This window comes from Choristoneura fumiferana, chromosome 30 (genome assembly GCF_025370935.1).
Source record: "Choristoneura fumiferana chromosome 30, NRCan_CFum_1, whole genome shotgun sequence".
In the NCBI taxonomy this organism is placed as follows: domain Eukaryota; kingdom Metazoa; phylum Arthropoda; class Insecta; order Lepidoptera; family Tortricidae; genus Choristoneura; species Choristoneura fumiferana.
In genome coordinates this window covers 7,349,270-7,372,708 of record NC_133501.1, presented here as the reverse complement: position 1 = coordinate 7,372,708, position 23,439 = coordinate 7,349,270, and the positions used below count along the sequence as shown (strand labels likewise).

Sequence of the window (23,439 nt, the reverse complement as noted above, 5' to 3'; positions counted from 1 at the left end):
CCGCGACGTCGAAGCGTTCCAAGACGATCCATACGAGCTTATGGGAACGGAAGAATTATCCATGCACTCGGTACCACTTACCGCTCTGCTTTCAGAGCATGACATGAGTTCGTGTGAGCTAACTTTGGGGGCGGCAGACGTGAGCTTGCCTTCGGAATCCAAAAGTTTATGGTTACTTGACCTGAAATGTAAATTTCAAATTAAATTATATATTATCATTTTTTTTTTTTTTTTAATTTATGACGGGTGAAGCATCTCCTTCCACTGAACGTAGATCATAGTTAGAGTTTAGTTTTGTAACTAAGGGACCCATACATCCCTGTATTATTATTATTATTATTTTGTATTTTTTTTTATTTCATTGTATACTGTAGTTTTTTAAGTATTTTATTTGTAATTATTTTATGTTGAAAAAATGACTTCTGCCAAGTTTTCTTGCGGCGCATTCTTCTTGGCAATGATGGTCTTTCCGAAAGCGCTGGTAGTTTTAAAAAATGACGTGTAAAAGTGCCCATTGCGGCCTATTTACTGAATAAATGATTTTGATTTTTTTTTTTTTTTTTTTTTGACTGTCAGTGTAGTCAATGTTCAACTGTCGGTGTAGTCACTGTTAAGGCAGATCAAGTTTCTCTGTCCACCCACCTGTTTGTGCGTCAACGCTTTATGAGCATCATCCCCCGCCCGCGGCGAAGGTCTCCCCGCACTCGTCACAAGCCTCGTTCTCCCCGGGATGCTGTACCCTGATGTGATTGTAGTACGAGGTCTGGTGGTTGTACACTATCTGGCAGTACGGGCACGTGTACGTCGTTCCTTGTGCATAAGGCAGTGGTCTTTTGCGTGCGATCTGGAATAAGTGGAGATTATAGTTGCAATCATACAGAGAGACCTGTGCCCAGAAGTGAACGTATATATGGGCTAATTGCAATGATGCAGAAGGAAGTCTCGCAGGAAGCCTCAGTCAGTGTGGCTTTGTAGAATCGAAGCTCCAGCCTGAGAGCAGCCACGCCTAATATTCCATTCCGTTTTGTTTCATTAATTTCATTTTAATTCGTTTTAATTCATTTCACTAACCCCCTACACTGACCCTTATCTCAATCTCGCCTGATGTAAAGTGCAGATGAGACAAAAGGCGTATCTCACTAGTTCAGCAACAGCCTATCTATACATCGTTTTTTAGCATTAGAAAAAGGGTAAACAATCTTCAAGAGTCTTTTTATTGAAACACGTTTTTTAAAAAAACAGTAACTTTTGCTTATGATACAAAAGAATGTAAATGGTCGTATGTCCTTACTAAATTGTTACATATTCCATCATCATCACCATCCAGCCTATATACGTCCCCTGCTGTGCACGGGCCGTCTCAGACAAGAGGGCTTGGGCCATAGTTCCCACGCGGGCCAGTGCGGATTGGGAACTTCGCACGCACCATTGAGCTTCGCAGGTTTGTGCAGGTTTCCTCAAGATGTAAAGCTCGTGGTAAATTTCAAATGTAATTCCGCACATGAATTTGGAAAAACTCAGAGGTGCGAGCCGGGGTTTGAACCCACGGCCCTCTGCTTATGTTACATATTTGCTGACTATTTTTCAAAAGTGTTTCTCAATAAAAAGACGTCAAGATCGCTTACCTCCTTTCTAATGCCAAAACAACGAAGTATAGCCTTGAAGAGCCCTAGGTTGTATTTGCCCTAGGATGAAAATTCCTGGCTGGGAGGGTTACCTGTTCCGGCTGACGTTGCCGCACTCGTTGCAGGTGAAGGTGGCTCGGTGACAGTCCTGGTGCTTGAGCAGGCTCCGCCGCGACCTGAACCGGAGACGGCACACGTCGCACTCCGCCGGCAGGCTCTGACAACAACACACAGGTACCGTATAGTAAGTGTAAAGAATGTTGCAATATAAAACGTAGAAGTGCTGCCTCGCATCAGGCTTTTTATATTCCTGGTCAGACTTTAACTGTGGCAACATTTGTGTGTAATGAACTGTCAAGTTGGTTCGCCTAATTCTGGACACGAATATAGTTTCAAAGGGTCCATTGAATGTCATCAATAAAGGCTGACCAGGAATATATAAACCCTGACGCGAGGGCAGCACTTCTACGTTTTATATTGCAACATTCTTTACTCTTACTATACGGTACCTACCAGTCATATTGACAACGGCGTCGGATGTTATTTAAAGGAATATTTCTAATCCTCAGAAATTTCTATGAAAATACTTTTATACATTGTAGATTATTTCCTTCCAAGGCTATGGATAATCTTCGGTTTTAACGCACAAAAACAAAAATAACACTTTAAAATACCACGCGCAAACAACGTTAAACTTTGACAGCAATAGACAGATGACATTTGAATTTAGTGTTACCAGTGCAAGAAATTAGTTCTATTGGTTTTCCGAAATATGGCGAGGTAAATAAACAAAAAAAGCCGTGGTGGCCTAGTGGTTTGACCTATCGCCTCTCAAACAGAGGGTCGTGGGTTCAAACCCCGGCTTGCACCTCTGTGTTTTCCAAATTCATGTGCGGAATTACATTTGAAATTTACCACGAGCTTTGCGGTGAAGGAAAAAATTTGAGGAACTGCGAAGCAATTCAATGGTGCGTGTGAAGTTCCCAATCCGCACTGGGCCCGCGTGGGAACTATGGCCCAAGCCCTCTTGTTCTGAGAGGAGGCCTGTGCCCAGCAGTGGGACGTATATAGGCTGGGATGATGATGATGGATGATGATTTTTATAATTCTGGTCAGCCTTTAGACCAGTGCAGTAATATCGATATTAAAAAAAAACTTAAAATCAATGTTAGAAAAACTCAATAGGAATAATAATGAAAGAAATCTAAAATTTAGATTTAAAAAAAAAGTTGTAAAAAAGCTCTTATGAAACAGAAGCATTATTGTCCACAATAACATAATGAAACACGCACGTACGCACACACACACAGACACACACACAAACTTGACTCACCGGGTCATGGTAGCTCTTATGTGTCATCAAAGTGTTCTCTTTCTTGAACCCCTTCCCGCACAGCTCGCAGCTATACGCCGACTTGTTGTTCCTCTTTCTCTCTTCAACCTCCTGTTTCTGTTCCTCTTTGCTCAAAAGCTTAGTTTTACAATTAAACTTCTTCTCAAAAGCCGTTTCTGTGTCTGTTTTAACTCCAACAGTTTTCCTGAGTCTTCTCGTTTTTTTCGGTGCTTCAACAGCTTTATCACCAACATCGTCGACTGCTTTAGTTACTTTAGATATTTTACTTTTACCACTTTTACTTTTACATTTCTTGGAATTTTTACTCGTATTCTCTTTTTCAGCTTTGACTCTTTTTCTTTTACCTCTTTTAACCGCAGCGAGTGTTTCCTCTGACGAATCTGTGTCATAATCACTAGTATCATTTTTAACTTCTGTATCCATATAGTCAGCTGCTTCTGAATGAGCATTACTATTTTCTGTTTTCAATTTAACTAATTTAACTTCAGTTACTTCATGCTTCTCTATTGGTACTTCAAAAGAATGCCGATCGACATCATTCTTTATAGAATCCTTCCTTCCCTTACATTCTACGTCCACAAAAGCTGTTACTTCGTGTGGTCCTTCGTCACTTTCAGTTTTTATTTCAGGCGGAACCGTCAACAATGGGTCAGTACTGAATTCGAATACTTTATTGCAAGCTAAGTTGTACGTCAGTTCGTGCGAATTTCTGTCGATAGCTTTAACATCATTCATTTTTAACTGAAACAAAATTGTGTCAATATAGGTCAATAACTGTGTGACTAAACAATTACTTTGCTCAACCTTATGATAGCTTCGTCTATGCAACAAACATGGCTTCAAATACCGTTAAAAAGTTGGTAACGTTATCGCTGTCAAACAGATTTAACGTTAAATCGTAATTAACGTTAAACGAATTACCGTTACTTATACAACTTTTTACCGGCATAAAAATGGTTATTATATACCTGCAAATGTCACGTTGGCCGTGTTTGTTAGAAAGTTTTCTTCGGCACTGTGTATCTTAGTAAATATATAATCCAAGAATTTACCGGTAAAATTAACAGAAAAAGTAACGTTAATTGGGTAACGATACTATAATGGTCACTCATCAATTAACGTTATATTTGAATACCGGTACTGGGTATTTTTATGATTTTACCGTTATGTAACGTTACTTATAGTGTGAATTTGGTAACGTTAACAAGCCCTGGCAACAAATATGTGAATGCAGAACATTATATCATGACGCGGGTGAGCAAAGTACATGTACAGTTGAGTTAATAAACTTGTGAGCAAAAATTTGATCAAAAATATCTGAACACGACTCTATTGTTAACGGCGTAGAAGCGTGTTCTGATATTTTTGATCATATCGAAAAAAAAAAGAGTTAACTTCATTTGACCTGTAGATTTCCCCCTTAAAATTAACGTATATCGAAAATAACACGGTGTAGAGGACTTATGATATGTGCGTAGATAAAGTCGGTTATCATTCAACCTACCGTCCCCTTCTCTAACAGGGTCCTTAGCAGCACTGTGCTCCGGCGACAGCTGTCACGGAAGGCGGCGCACTTTGACAGTCGCGCCATGCAGAACACGCACAGGTGGCGCGGGAAACTGTCATCCGGTGGCAACTGTAAAATAGATTAAAAAAAGTCAAAATCCCCAAAAAGTTTTTTTGCTAAAAATTTCATTTTTTAATACAACCTTTTTTTCCGACTGTACGTGCATGGTCATACTACATCCGTACCAAATTTCAAGTCGATGGCGGTCTACCAGAAAGTTACTGCCTGATTATTGTGTTGTCACCAAATTTACATAAGTATGCCAAATTTCAAGTCAACCACGGGAAGTGAGTCAAATTCAACTTGCGAGATTTCACGGGCACATACATACTAGTACATAGATACATAACATACATTGCAAGTTAAATAAAAGCTTGTAAACTGGTCTACTCCGTACTCAGTTGGCAATTAATATTATTTGTGACAATCCGTAGCAAAAGGGTCCTTATGGCAGCCTGCTATAAGGACCCTTTTGCTACGGATTGTCGCATTTTATCTTATTTTTACTTAAGTGTGTACGTTTCCTATTATTGTTTTTATCTGTTCTGTAACTACAAAGCTAAGCTAATACAAAAAAGACACTGAAGAAAGTTTTTTCAATCCTTCTTTTGAAAATTTACTTTTTGTACAAGCTTTTTTTGTTAGCTGTACCTTTTGTTGACTGTACTTACTGGCATCCAACTAAGGCTCTGTTTCCACTAGATATTATTTATTTTGGTTACATATTTTAATATCTAAAATAAACTTTCGACTGTATAGAAATATCGAAAATTGAAATAAAGAAAGTTTAAATTGTCGAATGGTAAGATAACCTACGTCAAATATATCAAAAATTTAATTATCTGCAAAAGTGACATCGAAAGATATAAATATCGAAGTACAAAGTATCGAAGTACAGAGTATCGAATATCCTATGTGTGAACTATCACGTGACAGGGTCGACGCGGAGCTCCTATTCCGCCCAGAACTTAACCTAACCTACCCTCGCAGAGCACCGCTCTGGTGTAAACAGCGGAGCGCAGCGAGGCTAGGTAAAGCCTGATCAGAAATATATGACTATTCGCCATGTTGCGGAATTTCATTGGAACTAATTTCTTACACTGGCAATAATTTTAATGATTGTCAGTGTCACTGTGGCGGTTTCTTTGAACAATAACAAAAAACACCCAAAACGTTTAGTAGTCAACAACGGATCATTGTAAATAATGTTTATAATAAACTACTGGACAAAAAAACGCTTGGGGAATGAAACTATTTCACTGCAAAACCTTTCCAAATTAACATCAGAGCTAACAGGTACACGTTGTAGACAAGTCAAGATGTCATTACTCCGACTATACTGAACTATTGCCATATAAATAAGAACAATAGCGCCCTCTTGACAGTAGTCATATATTTTTGGTTTACCTTTAAACGAAACGTTTCCACTGGTTCATGAAAACCACATTCCTCGCAAGTCGCAAAACATCTTCACACTCTGGTCGAAACACAGCGTGAGGCGTCACAACCCCATTGTTTCAGCGTGGAGAGTAAGACAGCCGGTGAAATCACTGGCACTTGAGGTATCCCATCTTAGGCCTCTACCCCTGGTGTTGCAGATGTTTATGGGCGGAGACTCACTTGCTCGTTTGCCATAAAGTCGAATAAAAAAAAATTACAAAGAAGACAACTTACCGCTGCCCCAGTGAGAGCCGCGAGCGTGTCCTCCAACCCGCTGCCGCTTATGGCGTACAGCCGGCCGTCCGCCGCGAGGCACGCGCGACAAGCGACCAGCTCGTCACTCGGTTCCCCGCACGACTCTTCGGCAAAACACTCTCTCCTATTAATACTTGGTTCCTTGTTTAGCGGCTGCAACACAAGTAGCATATAGATCTTATCCTACTAATATTATTAATCATCATCATCATCATGTCGGCCGAAAGACGTCCACTGCTGGACATAGGCCTCCCCCAAGGCTTATCTTCTTCTATAAATAAAAATGAATCGTAAAATGTGTTGCTAAGTGCAAAACTCGGGAACGGCTGCACCGATTTCGCTAATTCTTTTTTTGTTGTGTTCGTTGCTGCCAGGAGAAGGTTTTTATGGAAGAAAATACAGAAAAACTACAACGGGGGCGAAGCCGCGGGCAACAGCTAGTTAATAATATTATTAAAAGGATAATGGTAACTTAAGATTGTATTTTTTATTTCAATTCCAAATTTTCATCCCTAAATTGAAAATTTGAATTTGATTGCTTAAATAAATAAATAAATAAGTAACGACATCTCTTGTCCGGGTGAGCGGTTGGTTCCAATGGAGTGCCGAAAGTTTCTCGATGAGGGCTACGGCATAGATGTCGCTAGCGTCACTGCTTAAGTGGCTAAATAAGAAACAAACAAGCTGAGATATGAGGTGCATAGGGGAAATTCGTGTCTGTACCGTTGACCAGCAGCGGTGTAGCGGTATAGCACGCGGTACGGAATACCGAGGACCTGGTTTCGATTCCCAGTGCTGGTCTTATTTTTCTGGTTTTTTCTGTGCATCTATATTTCAGTTTGTATTTTCGATAATGGTAACGTTGAATATGTAAGTTCAACACGCTTCGCCCAGAACTAGGCATGCAAATATTTAGCAAAATTTTGAAATATTTTTGATTATAAATACGTACATATGTTAGTCTGTGCCGCCGTGGTGGCCTAGTGGTTTGACCTATCGCCTCTCAAGCAGAGGGTCGTGGGTTCAAACCCCGGCTCGCACCTCTGAGTTTTTCGAAATTCATGTGCGGAATTACATTTGAAATTTGCGGTGAAGGAAAACATCGTGAGGAAACCTGCACAAACCTGCGAAGCAATTCAATGGTGCGTGTGAAGTTCCCAATCCGCACTGGGTCCGCGTGGGAACTATGGCCCAAGCCCTCTTGTTAAAACAGAGGAGGCCTGTGCCCAGCAGTGGGACGTATATAGGCTGGGATGATGATGATGATGATGATATTAGTCTGTAAGGTATTTATTGTATGGGCCAAGTTGCCCGATATAAATGAATTTATTATTATTATTATTATAATAGTAGCTGTTCCCCGCGACTCCGTCTACGTAGTATTCGTTTATCGCTATCCCGCGGGAACTATGCAATTTTCCGAGATAAAAACTATCTTGTGTCCTTCCCCGGGTCTCAAACTATCTGTATACCGAATTTCATCTAAATCGGTTCAGCAGTTTCAGTGCCAGTTTTAGCACTTCCAGCGCCCTGGGCGAGATTTCCATGGCGCCCCCAACTTTTTTTTTTTCGACTGGATGGCAAACGAGCAAGTGGGTCTCCTGATGGTAAGAGATCACCACCGCCCATAACCATCTGCAACACCAGGGGTATTGCAGATGCGTTGCCAACCTAGAGGCCTAAGATGGGATACCTCAAGTGCAACTGTTGCTTCACGGCAGGATTAGCGAGCAAGATGGTGGTAGCAATCCGGGCGGACCTTGCACTTTTGGGAATCTTATAAAAGGTATAGGCTTCAGGCGCTCCTTTAAGTCGGTTTAGACGTGAAGAAGTAACAAACAAACAGACAGACTTACAAACTTTCGCATTTATAATATTAGTGGGATTTCTGAGGGGGGTCTTTCTTACAGTATCCAATACCTGCATCGGAACAGCATTCGGGGCAAGTTTCTTCATGTCCCGACTCATGAACATGGTCTCGTCAAAATGGCGGCTGCAGACGTAAGAGTCGTCGCGCAGCGGCCCGAGAGCCAGGACCCACTGCGCGCGCAGGATCAGCGAGCTGGGGACCCTGCCAGCAGAATTAGCTGTTTTTAAATAAAATAAATCCTGAGTTCCTGGATCCCTTTCAATAATTGGCCACCTTATTATTACTTATTATTTTAAGAGCACATACAGTCGTACATTAATGAGTATACAGGTAAACCAAAAACAAAGACCTCGAGGTTCATAAATATTCATAGGTACTAAAAGTTATTTAAAACTAATGTGAGTACTTAAATAAATTAAAAATCAACAAAACTAGGTTTGGTGAAAGATAAATGTTGATAAAAGCACTATACAAAATGTTGCCTGATTAATTTCTTGAGAGTAACAAGCGAACTTGCAATGGGTCAATATCATACAATTGTTCATTAATTAACCGAGGAACTCGTCTGAAAAAAGTGTGTTTAGTGTAGTTAGTACGAGCAAAACTGACATGGAACAATCTTCGATGGAATATCTAGGATGCAAGGAGGGACATGGAAACATGGAATACTAAAACTTATACTAAAAATGAATTCTATTTATATTAGGGCTATAATTCAGTTTTAGTGTAAGGTAGCCAGTTATTGAAGATTTACCCTGATTTACCTTTTAGCCAAATAGTTATTTTACGAAAAAAAAAATTTTTTTTCATGACAAATATATGTTCATAGTCATTGGTAGAGAGCGGATTTGAAGTAACAATTGCAAGTTTAATATGGATATGGCTAGTGCAATTGGTTAGATAGATAGATAAATTCATTTATTAGATATATCATTGTTTATTGGTCTCACAGTTATCTTATTACTTACTTACTCACTGCAATGCAATATTATAGATAATTAAATTCAATAAATGTCTATTAACAAATAAAATATTTCATTTCATTTCATTCTTGCAACAAACTAGGTACAGTACGATTACTTGGAGTTAACACTTGACAGATGGGCGTGCCTCCAGACAATTTTCAACTTTCAAGGTCAAACAAATAAAGCCATTTTTAGTATACCGCTATCCACGTTTACAGATTATGTAAAAACAATTTTATTTGTATGACCTCAAAGTTGAAAATTGACTGAAAGCACGCCCATCTGTCAAGTGTTAACTCCAAGTAATCGTACTGTATATGTAAATAATATTTTATTCTGATTAGGATACAGCTCAAACACAATAGATTCTATTTATTATGCATATTTTTGATAAAAATATTTACTTGTACTAGTCTTATCCATATTAAACTTGTAATCGCTACTTCAAATCCGCTCTCTAGTCATTGGTAATGGTCAAATTGTAAATTCACAAACTTGACAAGTGACATCAATGGAAAACAAAATAAAAAAAAAACAAATACAAAATAAGTATACCTACTTGTATGAAAGAGCGAATACCTCCTAATACAAGTTAAACTTAAAAGGAGGATTCGTCAACAACTGTAAACACATTGTTAGAAAATAAATGATTTTGATTTTTTGATTTGATTTTGAAGTATGAATTAAAAACACAGTCATATAATTCTGATAAACAGTAAGAATCACACTACTAACATTTTACAAGAAATTAACTTCATTTGACCAGTTGACTGTTTCCATAAAGTAAATAGAAAATCATCAAAATCAAAAATAACCTGAAAGACAGAAAAATATTTTCTAAGGTACAGTCGAGTGCAAAGCTGCAAAGATATCAACACGGCCAAAGTTGCAAATATATGTATAAACGACTTTATGCACTCAACATCATGGCAGGCTGTGTCAATATCTTTGGACTTGACTGTACCATGTCATAAGTTACAGTAGCAAGAAAACTGTATTCAAAGATTTAATTAAAGATTGCCCTAGAGCAAAGAGTTGTATTGTTTAATGTGCAAGCACTGGCACTCATCACCATCACTTTCTTCCCTAATCCTATTCCATGTGCCAGAAAGAAGTAATGAAAATGATTGTGGTTTCAAGTGTATTAGACAAAGCCTCTGTAGAAGTTTTTTTGATGTAAGATGGTCAAATATATTGTAACAGACTAAATACTTAGAAGTTTTATTTGTACTGGTGTCACTTTAATTATCTCAACTTAACATAGCTTCTATGAAAGCCAGAATATTTACTTATATTGTAGAGCTTACCTTGCCTTTAACTAAAACTGAGAGTTAATATATTATGTTGTTAGTGTCTATATACATTTTTGTACTGATTTGTGGTGTGCAATAAAGAATATTTGTATTTGTATGTCGTGTGACATAAAACCCGACAGTAGCGAGTAAATAGAATTCTCTATAATGAAAGTGATATGCTAGAATCACTCACAAGTGGAAAGTGTAGTTTGTGGACGAATCACTTGTAGTCGAATTACAACCGGGCACGGCACAAAAAGTCATTGTTAAAATAATTATTTAACCAACTTTAATTCAAAACTGCACATAAATAAACAACGAAAACAAGAAAGATGCATTTTAGCTCTATTTCTTTTCGCAAATATCTCGCGATCACTCGTCCAGTTGGTTTCTCTACCACTGACATGACATTAGATTCAGTGTTACCATGAAAACGGCATACCTTTCTACCATTTACTATGTTATGGTAGATATCGAAGTTAAGTAAGTTTGTTTAGAGCAGAGAAGGAAGGCTAGTTAAAGTCACTATCATTATCTCGGCCTATATTCCTCCTCAAAATGAGAGGGCTTGGGCAGTAATTCCCACGCGGGTCAATTGGATCGGCAACTACACATACAAAAAACTGGTTCCTTAAAAACTGAGCGGCAATATTAAAAATATGGCTTTATATCCAGATAGCAGCGCGCTATTAGCTCGCATCGTTGTTAAAAACAGATCAAACTGTTTCCCAGTAGCTACTTTAACTTACTCTAGAGTTCTTCGCCAACAATGGTGAAGATTGTGTGCAGATTTTTCCACGATGTTTTCCTTCACCATAAACTTCACGGTAAATATCAAGTGTGATTTCACACATACACTCCGAAGAACTTAAGAGTAAGTAAGTAGCGACTGGGAACAGTTTGACCTGCTTTTAACAACGACGAGAGCTAATAGCGCGCTGCTATCTGGATATAAAGCCATATTTTAAATATTGCCGCTCAGTTTTTAAGGAACCACTCGAGTTGATTACTTAAAAAATGGATTATTGCTCCTGTTTTTCTTCGAAAAGGGTTAGGCACATACATTTCACTCGCGTGCATTGACATCAGTTCCTAGCCTCATAATTTATGGGCAATGCGTGTACTTTCACAACCAATTACTAAGTATTTATGTTTCGTAACCAGTTGTGAAAAAAGAAAAGGAAGATTTGATTGTCTGATTGACATTGATCAGATCTCGATCAGATCCCGCTAATCCTGCCGTGAAGCAGCAGTACTTGCACTGTTGTGTTTCGGCGTGGAGAGTAAGACAGCCGGTGAAATAACTGGCACTTGAGGTATTCCATCTTAGGCCTCTAGGTTGGCAACGCATCTGCAATACCCTGGTGTTGCAGTAGTCTATGGGCGGTGGTGATCTCTTACCATCAGGAGACCCACTTGCTCGTTTGCCATCCAGTCAAATAAAAAAAAAAAAAAAAAAAGATAAAATAAATAAGTGAACGCCCTGACTGTTCGTGAGTGAAAAAAAACCTCTTTATTTCCACAACAATCTTTATTTCTCAATAAGTGCTCCGCTCAATGTTACGATTCCGCAATACGGGCTTGTGTCTTGTTCGTGCGGTTCCGTTTCCGGCGCACCTGCCGCTGATTCATGTGCACGGCGCGGATGTGCGCCGTGAGAGAGCCAGCGCCCATTGTCTTGCCGCATTTGTCGCACTCCACCTGCACCCGCAAATGTACCTGCCAACCAGAGACCTGTTACTTAAACCACAGGTATAAAGCCGGATACAAACCACGCCAAAGTCCAAAACTAGGCGAACTAGTTTTTTTTTTTTTCAATTTATTTCATGCCATGGTAATAGTTTAACAGATAAAAATGTAGCCACACGTAAGAAAAATTAAAAAGTAATAGGTAAAATAGTAGAAATTAAAAAAAAAAAAAAAATCAAAACGTTTATTCTGAAAGTAGGCTACCAGCACTTCCGAAAAGACTATCATTGCCAAGACGAATGCGCCGCAAGAAGCTTGGTAGAAAGTCGTTTATTCAAAATTAAATGAGGGAGATGTCCAAGCTTGCCCGTGATAATAGTTTGACAGATAAGAATGTTGCCAGACATAAGAAAAATTTAGTACTCATGGGCCACTATGTCCAGGCTAAATTTAAAACATCCAACTAAAAAGCTGAAAATTTATATAGCTGTTCAATTTATAATACGGACCAGGAAAAAGTTCGAAAGAAAAAAAAAAGGTAAAGTGAGAGTCGGACTCGTCCATGACGGGTCCTGTACTTCCGTACTATGTTTTAAAAGGGTGTGTAATGATTGGTATAACAACATTTGATATAATTTCCAAGGATAGGAGCTTCACAGAACTTTTTTATAAAATAAACCTAACAAACTCAAACTCACAACATTTATTGACAAGGAAAACACACTACATCACAACAAAAACACAGTAAAAACAACCTAACCCAAAGTACATCAAATCGAATTAATAACAATAGAAATAAGTTTAGTTTTTAAGATAAATTGCATTATATCAAATGAAAACTATATCAATTGTTGTTATATCCTTCGAGCGGCACCCGTTTTAAAAACTTCAATAAGTTTTTGCTAAAAATTCCAATACAAGTTTATTTGCGTACGGAACCCTGAAAAGGTGAGTATATGATGTAAACTCACGTTTTTCATGTGTCTGGTGAAGTTGCCCCGCGCGGAGAAGGCCTGCGGGCACTGTTCACACTTGTACGGTTTCTCCCCCGTGTGTATCCGCATATGTATCTACACAAAGACAATGTACAGTTAGAAAGGCGGCGGGCTACTTTTACTTTTACTTTCGTCGGTTGGTGGTCCTTTAACAATAGTAGACAGCCACAAAAAAAAGTTTATACATATTTTATTTATAATTTTTAATTTACATAAAAATAAAAATCCATCAAATCCATCAAAATAAATCAATAAAACTAAAAATATATAATTATATAATAACCACTGTTGCTATTTAATTTCCTCGCAATCTAAGTGAAAAACAGACTGTAAAACTCGAGCATTAAACCTATTTTCCCCTCGACGTGTCTATTCATCCTCGCCGTACCGGCTCGGGTGGCTATATAACCGTCTCGGGTAGAACGGCTCGTTTTACGCTCTTGTCGTCCAAGACACAGACACATAGCGGTCAAACTTATAACACCCCTCTTTTTGCGTCGGGGGTTAAAAATAAATGATCGCACCTGAAGTTTGAATTTGTTAGTGAAGGCTTTGGGGCAGTGCTGGCACTGGTACGGCGTGAGACCCAGGTGCACGTTCATGTGATACTGCAGCGTCGCCAGGCACTGCGGAAACATATACTACAGTCGAGTTCATAAAGTTGTGAGCAAAAACCGGATCAAAAATATCTGAACACGACTCTATTGCAGGGCTTGTTAACGTTAAGCACAGAGTACATATATAACAGAGACACCACCTAGTACAAGCAAATGGTATCACCCTAATACTGGCTATTCAACTGGCTATTTTTCTTTCCTTCGATTTTCCAATAGATGGCACCAGTGAGAACACAAATAACACGATACGTATTGCCATCTAGTGAGACACTAAGGATACGGTACACTGACAACAACCAACAAGCTCACCAACTGAGCCTAGACGACTAGAGATACGCATGATGTCTCTGTCTTATTTACGTCATTAGAAGGGAATGGCATGTTTCTCTCAAATAGTTTCGACGAATGTGTGCAAGCGCGGGGCAAGCCCAGCAAGCGCATTCCGGTTATTCGCCATCTAGCGTCACAATTGCAAAACACTACGAAAGCCTCATAGCTGAAATGTAGCCACATGTAGCCTATACTGTCGTATTCTCAATTTATTATTTTTATGGTGTTTCTTATCTTCAAATTAAGGAGTTGAATTAAGGTTGATGTGAAGTTATGTTTATAAAATATGCTAGTCTTTATTTTAATCTTAATATTTCTACTTAATTCGGCTTATTCACATTTTATAATTTACAAATGTTAATAGTAGTGCCATCTATTGCTGTTTTTTTGTATTAAATATAGCTTGTAGGGATTGGTACGCCATGACGTTAAGATTGTTTTTTTGGAATCTTTTTGTATTTTTTATTTCAATTCCAAATTTTTACTTTTTTTCTTGTCACTGCTTAAGTGGCTAACATAAGAAACAAACAAGCTGAGATATGAGGTGCATAGGGGAAATTCGTGTCTGTACCGTTGACCATCAGTGGTGTAGCGGTATAGCACGCGGCACGGAATACCGAGGACCTGGGTTCGATTCCCAGTGATGGTCTTATTTTTCTGGTTTTTCTGTGCATCTATATTTCAGTTTGTATTTTCAATTCTTGTTAATGTTACCAAATTCACACTGTAAGTAACGTTACATAGCGGTAAAATCATAAAAACACCCAGTACCGCTATTAAAATATAGCGTTAATTGATAACTGAACATTACAGTATCGTTACCAATTAGCGTTACTTTTACCGGTAAATTCTTAGATTATACATATATTTACTTAGATACACAGTCTCAAAGAAAACTTTCTAACAATATCCCATCCTTTTTCCTCATTTTTCAGCCGGTATTCACACATTGTTGACAAATGACACGATCTATGGTCAAAACAAGCCTAATCTTAAAACTCGGAACACATATGAAAAATTTTTCCTATGCATACATATCCCAGGTTGCTTATTTCCACTATGCTACTTAAGCAGCAGCACTAGCGACATCTATGTTTCGTCGAGAGACGTCACATTCTTAAAAAATACAAAAGACTCCAAAAAAAAACAATCATATTTTTTTTAATTTTGACAAATTAAGGGTTAAAAACGACATCCTATTTTGATTATTTTTAATCTATTTCAATTTTGTATTTGACATAAGTAATTTTGTATTTGTACTAAATAATTTCGATGGAAGTATCGCGCTATCGACTGACTTCTCCAGTGTCGAGTATCGCTATCGCATCAAGAGTGACGGAGGCGCTTCGCTCGCTCACCATGAACACCTTCCCGCAGACCTCGCAGACGACGCGGGCGTGGCGCTCGCGCAGGCGCACGTACGACGCGCGCCGGTTCCTGTGCTTGCGCTCCACGTGCAGCGCGAACGACGCCGCGTCAGAGAACGTCTTGTTGCACTAAGGACAGACAAAAATAATAATAATTTTCTCAAAAATGTCCGTAAAAGTTGACATTATTCTTTACATATAAAGTGCATAGTTTATGGTCAGCGAAAAATTAAAAAGTTAAAAAGATTGCAGGCGCGCTAGCTCGACAATAATGAATTAGCGCGCCTGCAATCAGTCACATTTTTTTTAAAGTTAAAAAGGCCATGGAAATGTTGGCACAAGTCGTATACAGCCAAGTCTAATGGCCGGTATCAGATATTTTGTTGGAACTCCGGACTTTTTCTATTGTGTCTGAAATAGCTTGTGGTGTTTTACGGTGGAAAAATACACCTGCAGTTTATTTTTAGAAAAAAGGCGGGAAAGCATAAGAAAAATATTGGAATAAAATTAAATTTTATAATATATTTTGAGAAAAAGTTTATTCTATTTCAGAATTATTCACCATTTTTGAGAAAAGCTTTATATTAGTCTCGGCTGGAATAGCAATTGCTGGCTCGTCCGTTTAATACTCATACTCAGCCAGCAATTGCCTACTTCCAGGCCACGACAATAATCTACTATTAAATGTCGGTATCTATAGGGTACGCAGGTAAATGTTGAATCGGCGTTGACATCAGAAAATGCGCTGGAGTCAACGCTGTTGGCTCAGGCTCATCCGATAAAACACATAGAGGCCTTGAATTCAACAGTGATTCAATCTGTGTTAAAACAGTCAACATCTCATAGCATAAATTTGCACACCAATCACGCGATACAAATGAGATTTCATGGCCTTAATATTGGACTCCCATAAACCTCCGAAATGCGGAGCGCGAGGGGGAATCATTTGCCAGCTGATTCTATGAATATTTAACTCAGTTTTGAAAGTTATCTTGTAACTCCCTAGAACTAAGGAAGTCGTACAGTTCTCCTAACTGTCGTTTTGCACCTATGAAGTTAGTGGCATTGTCAGAATAGAGACAAGAAATTGCTCCACGTCTGGCTATGAAGCGTTTAAATGCATCCAGAAATGCATCGGTGCTCAACTCTGAGACTAGCTCAATATGTATGGCTTTTGTCACTAAACAGACGAATAAACAGATGTAGGCCTTCTGACTCCGAATACCGCGATGACGAGCCAGGGTTACGTTAAAAGGACCAGCGTAATCCAACCCGGTATGAGTAAAAGTATACCTTCTGACAGTAATGCTGTTCTGGTGGGTGTTTCTCTGCCGTATGGTGTTTGAGCGCGGTGTCGCTGCCGCAGCTGTCGCCGCATGCGGCACACGGCCACAGCGCCGCATGCGGCACGCCCGCGCCCGCGCCCGCGCTCAGCTCCAAGTGCCTTTGCAACGCTACGCCGCTCGAAAACTTGACATCACAGTCTTTACATTTAAACTCTCCATTTGGTTTATCGTTCTGAAAGGAATGAAAAATACCCAGTAATGTGTAAAAATATGGCTTAATAAATGAATACAAATAGCTTACTAGGGATGGGCCGAATATTCGCTTTATATTCAGTATTCGACATATTCATGACATGATTGGAATTTTATTTTTATATTATTATTAATCTTATTTACACCTTTGACGATTTCAATATAAATTCTTATACTTAACTGACATTTATGTAAATTATATATAATGTAATCTTATATTGAATGAATAAATAAACTAAAGTATTCGGCACGAATATTCGGCTAAATCACCGAATGCTCAGCAAAGTGGTACTCTTCTATTTACTGTATTGAGCCATGTATGAGATGAGTGTTAAATTAAATGTCTTATTTTTAAGAGGTACAGTGGGGCTTTATATTTTTGTTGACAGGTAGCTATATGATTGGTTTTTTGGAGTCTTTTTGTATTTTTATTTCAACTCCAAATTTGTTACTTTTACGGGTATCCCGTGAAACCATATCGAAAATACAAACTGAGACATGGATGCACAACATATTTTGATTGCTTAGTGGCGACATCTTTTGTCTGGGTGAGCTGTTGGTTCCGAAAGAGTGTGACGTCTCTCGATGCCACATAGATAAGTAGCGTAGTAGAAATAAGCAACCTGAGATATGTATGCATAGGAAAAATTCGTGTCTAGATTCCTGTACAGCGGTGGTGTAGGGGTTATAGCACGCAGCACGGATTGCTGAGGACCTGGGTTCTATTCCCAGCGCTGGTCTCTTTTTCTGGTTTTTCTGTGCATCCATATGTCCAATGTCAGCAGATAAAAAACATTCTTAATAAAAAAAAAAGAATATTAATGAAGTGGGGCGCCGTCTTCGTGAGAGGGGTCTTGACCCCGCTCTGGGTCGTTTCTGGTGCAAAGGTTCTATCGCGGTTCAAGGCGGCAACGCGGCGAGTGTATTGGGCACCTTTGCACCAGGTATGACGCGGGGCGGTTTATTTGACTGATTATGATTGTGTATTTGTTTTAATTTGAATAGATAACATTAAAAACAAAATATAAGTATGTAGCTGTTTTGAGATCAAGCCACAGTGATTTTTATAATAAAATAATGTGTTAATATAATAAATGAGGCCTTAATTGTTAGAAATTAAGCAATTTTTTTGTTTTAATAGTCGCGCGGATAAACATTCCAACAAAAACTAATCGAATTTATAGTGTCTACTTGGGAGCAACAGGCGCAGGACGGGAGCGGGTGGCGACGTCTCACGAAGGCCCTCTGTACCACGGGTACCATAGGACGACAACAACAGGTGCAGGTGGTAGGACCTTGTGCAAGGTCCGCCCGGATTGCTACCACCATCTTGCTCGCTAATCCTGCCGTGAAGCAGCAGTGCTTGCACTGTTGTTTCGGCGTGGAGAGTAAGACAGCCGGTGAAATTACTGGCACTTGAGGTATCCCATCTTGGGCTCTTAGGTTGGCAAACGCGTCTGCAATCCCCTGTCTTACCATCAGGAGACCCACTTGCTCGATTGCCATCCAGTCGAATAAAAACAAAAAAAAACCGTTTGCAACACACTCGCGCCGTCCACCTCCCATCTACAGCCAACAGGGCCGGTGCCGCTGCAGACTCTGCGGAATGCCTTAAACGGCGCAAATTATGTAGCCATCAGTAGTGCCTACATTTTTGAGACGTTTGGGGTTGAAACCATGGGTCCTTCCTTGGGGTTTGAGTGCTTTTAATGTTTATAAAAAAAAACCACGTCGTCCAAATTGATTACGGCTTCGGCTGACCAGAGGCTGGCTTTTCTTAGCACAAAGATTGAGCATTGCCATACAGCGTGGTAATGCTGCCAGCCTTCTGGGCACCTTACCATCTGGCAGTGATTTTGGGCAACTTTTTTATTAATAATTTTGGTTTGTACGTTTTTTTTTTTATTCAACTGGATGGTAAACGTGGAAGTGGGTCTCCTGATGATAAGAGATCACCACCGCCCATAGACACCTGCAACACCAGGGGGATTGCAGACGCGTTGCCAACCTAGAGGCCTAAGATGGGATACCTCAAGTGCCAGTAATTTCACCGGCTGTCTTACTCTCCACGCCGAAACACAACAGTGCAAGCACTGCTGTTTCACGGCAGGATTAGCGAGCAAGATGGTGGTAGCAATCCGGGCGGACCTTGCACAAGGTCCTACCACCTGCAAAACCTGCCCCTGCCTGCACCTGCCTGTATGTGGTTTTAGTTGCCTTTATTATGTCTATATAAACAACAACTTAGGAATAAATTATGCCGAATATTGGTATTCGGTGAAAGCCATGGTCGGCCCATCTCTAGTCGGTACTGACCTTATGCTGCATCCGCTTATGCACCAGCAGGCCGACCTTCCCCGCGAAGGTCTCCCCGCACTGGTCGCAGGCCTCGTTCTCTCCAGGATGCTGCTGCCTTATGTGGCCGTAGTAAGAGCTCTGGTGGTCGTATTTCAACTCACAATATGGGCAGGCGAATGTCTTCCCTCTGTGCATGAGGTAATGCTCCTTAGCGTACGTTCTGGGAAAATTCAAAGACAATTTTAGAGTGAAAATACAAACTGAAATATAGATGCACAGAAAAACCAGAAAATATAAGACCAGCACTGGGAATCGAACCCAGGGGTCCTCGGTATTCCGTGCCGCGTGCTATACTATGCTATGCACCTCATATCTCAGCTTGTTTGTTTCTTATTTAGCCACTTAAGCAGTGACGCTAGCGACATCTATACAGTAGCCCTCATCGAGAAACTTTCGGCACTCCATTGGAACCAACCGCTCATCCGGACAAGAGATGTCGTTACTAAGCAATCAAATAAAAAGAGCTCTGGGTGGATAGTGGAGGGGATACGTTAGCGCATCTGTCAACTAACAAGCCAATGGCGTGACGGCGCGCGTCCCCCACTGCTCCGCCGCCAATGAGGGCTATCGCGAATGAATTCGCCGCTAGAGGCGCTAGTGTAGCGTGAGGTCTCCGAAATGTCAAATCTCATAGTTTTTGGGTGAGCTACGCGGGTTTATTTATAATTAGAATAATTTTGTGAATATTTTGCAATATCTAAAATTAATTATGGCAAATATGCGTTCCGGGGCAATGAATGTCTGTGTTTTGAGACAGTTTTGTCTTTCGGAAACTTTTGTCCTCCCTTTTTTTCCGAACAAAACGGGACTAAGCAACACTGTGGTTGCTGGATATTTTTATGGTACGGTTTTAAGGTATATTAAATATGATTTTAATCTAAACTTTGTTTTCACGCCCGTAATAACAGACTCTGAAAGCGACACTTAAAAACCTCACGCAACAGTGCGCCATCTAGTGAGACAAAAAACGATAGCCCTCATTTGGTCCGTATTTCGCTCACTGCGTGTGTCGCCAGGAGCTATTTTTACGTGCGTTGATTTGTAAGTCATTGGTCGTTTTATCTAAGCGTTGCTTTAGATATCCTACTGCTATTATAAATGCAAAACCGTGTATGTGTGTGTGTTTTATCTGATCGAATGTTGCCATATATGCTTCCGGATTGAAAGTTTATTTGCGAACTTCCTTCCGTTGGCGTTCGTGTCGTTATAGTGTATTGTATGTTCTTTATATGTTTTAGTTTTTAAATGGGTCCCACTGAAAAACAGCGTTGCGGCTTGCCGTAACATTCAGTGGCGTAGCTAGGTAACCTAGGGCCCTGGGGCAAATAAAAAAATGGGGCCCACTGCTATCAAAACTGGTAAGGTTTTTTGAAGTAAAATCATTATATATACAAATACCTACTTTAAAAAGGCTAAGCAACTTTATCATCAGCTATAAAGCAGAATTTCGAGGGCCCCCTGAGCTTGAGGGCCCCGGGGCACTGCCCCGCCTAGCCCCTTGGTAGCTACGCCACTGGTAACATTATGCTGAGTGGGGTCCACTTTATACTATTCGATGTTATTTTTATTTTTTTCCATCTAATGTATTTTTAAGTGTATCGAATACATGTAAATAAATGTTTCTCTCTCTCTCTTTTATACTCATTCACACTAATACAGCCGGAAAAAATTGAATGAAATTCAGCAGGTATCTAGAATTCAAGATGCATCTGAAATAGGCTACTTTCGGTCCCGATATCCCCACGGGATAAGTATAATATTCCGAATAAATTCCCGAACAGTTTACTCATGCGCAGACGCGGATGAAGTCCAGACAAAAAATACTTAAAAGTCAAATTAATCTGGAGATTTGTTGATCAATTTCCCAGAATAGTTATTTCCTAGTGGCAAAGTTTCCGTTCGCAGTTTTTACCGTATGTTTTTTTCCCACTATGGTTTTACTGAAGCTTATTTTGACAGTAGCGTTTTTTTTCCAATCAGAATCGATATAAACACAGTGTCGACGGAGCTCCGCTCACGTGGAGCTCCTACTTTTGCCTAGTTTTGGCCAACTTATCATAACCTTAACCTACCTATGTTTCTGTGTCAATTGTTTGTGAAAATAAGATTCAGTAAAAAAGCATATTGGGAAAAAAAGAATTTGGAAAAAAAATGCAAACGGAAATTTTGCTACTAGACTAGGAAATAACAATTCTGGGAAATTGCTCTAACAAATTAAGATTGGTATTTTTTATTTAATTTCCAAATTTTTGTTACTTTCACGGTCATCCCGTAAAACCCATATCGAAAATACAAACTGAAATATAGATGCACAGAAAAACCAGAAAAATAAGACCGGCGCTGGGAATCGAACCCAGGTCCTCGGCATTCCGTGCCGCGTGCTATACCGCTACACCATAGCACGCCACACACCATACACCATAGCGGTGGCGGTGTAGCGGTATAGCACGCGGCACGGACCCAGGTCCTCGGCATTCCTCGGCACTGCTATGGTGTATGGTGTGTGGCGTGCTATGGTGTAGCGGTATAGCACGCGGCACGGAATGCCGAGGACCTGGGTTCGATTCCCAGAGCGCTGGTCTTATTTTTCTGGTTTTTCTGTGCATCTATATTTCAGTTTGTATTTTTGATCCAACAAACCCAATTTCAGCCGTGTGCCGTACCGTCCAAGGTTACCTGTTCCGTGTGACATGTCTGCACTCGTTGCAGGTCAAGATGAGGCGATGGCGGTCCTCGAGCTGGTGCTTCCGCAACTCCTGCCGGATACGGAACCGGTAGAAACACACGTCGCACTCAAACGGCAAACTCTGAACAGACAGAATAAGGAAATTAAGTAGTAGAAAATAGATAATTTATTCAATCAGGCGTTACTTTGCCAACCTAGAGGTCTAAGATGGGATACCTCACGTGCCAGTAATTTCACCGGCGGTCTTACTCTCCACGCCGAAACACAACAGTGCAAGCACTGCTGCTTCACGGCAGGATTAGCGAGCAAGATGGTGGTAGCAATCCGGGCGGACCTTGCACAAGGTCCTACCACCTGCAAAACCACCACCACCACCTGCTGCTTGCTCTGAGGATGTTCTGGTTGAGTTCGGAACGCGTCGGTATAGTCCAGTGGTGAGTTGGGCTTGGTGTCTTGTGTTCTCATAGTGTGGAGGCAGAGAAGCTGCATGAACACACATTTGTCGCATAGACGTAGCTGTCGTAAGGTCGCAGTAGGCATCGTATAGCAAGTGTAAAGAATGTTGCAATATAAAACGTAGAAGTGCTGCCCTCGCGTCAGGTTTTTTATATTCCTGGTCAGCCTTTAGCTAAATTGGCATTTTGGTTTTGAGAAATTTATCTAATAGGGAAATTGATATTTTGGTAAATGGGTGTTCTGGGAAATAGAGACTTTAAACCCAACGGATATTTAGGGAAACGAATCCGTCGTGCCTAAACGAAATTAAACTGGATATGTCAAATAATTTATTGAATCAGGCGTTACTTTGCGGAGGTCCATATCAATGAACTAATATAATTTCCTTGCTCACCCGCGACCTTACGATAGCCAAGCTTATGCAAAATATGCGTGTTCATGCAGTTCCTCCACCTCCACACTGTAAGAACACACACAAATCACACAAACCCATCTATCACCACCACCACACTACACTGACGCGTTTCGAACTCAACCAGAGCTCATCTTCAGAGTCTAACAACTGGTAGCATGGTGTACGGTTGTGTCGCTCTGAAGATGAGCTCTGGTTGAGTTCGAAACGCGTCAGTGTAGTGTGGTGGTGGTGATAGATGGGTTTGTGTGATTTGTGTGTGTTCTTACAGTGTGGAGGTGGAGGAACTGCATGAACACGCATATTTTGCATAAGCTTAGCTATCGTAAGGTCGCGGGTGAGCAAGGAAATTATTTTAGTTCATGGATATGTCAAACCGTTCACAGATAACAATTACTATCTGGTAACAATCACGCGCAGACATTGTTCCTAATACGTAACCGGTTACCAAGTGGTTGTCTGCGAGGAACAATATCAAAGAAAGATGTTTGTACCAAGATAGTATGTATGTATGTAAACTCTTTATTGCACATAAAATAAAATACAAATACACAGAGAGGAGAACAACACGAACTTATCCCTAAAAAGAGATCTCTTCCAGCTAACCTAGTTAGGAAAAA

At 40.1% G+C, this 23,439-nt stretch overlaps 2 protein-coding genes across 7 annotated transcripts in view; both read right to left on the bottom strand.

Moving 5' to 3' along the window:
- LOC141444709 (uncharacterized) overlaps positions 1-10,767 on the bottom strand; it is a 31,049-nt gene extending 20,282 nt beyond the window's left edge. Inside the window, exons 1-3 of one of the 5 annotated variants that reach the window (XM_074110305.1) lie at positions 10,565-10,767; positions 8,150-8,312; positions 6,221-6,394 (exon numbers count right to left, since the gene is read on the bottom strand). In XM_074110305.1, coding sequence (XP_073966406.1) covers positions 6,221-6,394; positions 8,150-8,312; positions 10,565-10,635 — 408 coding nt within the window. In that variant the 5' untranslated portion in view covers positions 10,636-10,767. The other 4 variants (XM_074110306.1, XM_074110307.1, XM_074110308.1 and 1 more) reach the window with 4 other exon arrangements.
- Positions 10,768-11,883: 1,116 nt separating this feature from the next.
- Positions 11,884-23,439, bottom strand: part of LOC141444706 (uncharacterized) — a 21,151-nt gene continuing 9,595 nt past the window's right edge. For both annotated transcript variants that reach the window (XM_074110301.1, XM_074110302.1), the window contains exons 7-13: positions 21,942-22,072; positions 19,224-19,425; positions 16,663-16,887; positions 15,361-15,498; positions 13,580-13,681; positions 13,032-13,130; positions 11,884-12,090 (exon numbers count right to left, since the gene is read on the bottom strand). In XM_074110301.1, coding sequence (XP_073966402.1) covers positions 11,932-12,090; positions 13,032-13,130; positions 13,580-13,681; positions 15,361-15,498; positions 16,663-16,887; positions 19,224-19,425; positions 21,942-22,072 — 1,056 coding nt within the window. In that variant the 3' untranslated portion in view covers positions 11,884-11,931. The remainder of the gene's footprint in view (positions 12,091-13,031; positions 13,131-13,579; positions 13,682-15,360; positions 15,499-16,662; positions 16,888-19,223; positions 19,426-21,941; positions 22,073-23,439) is intronic.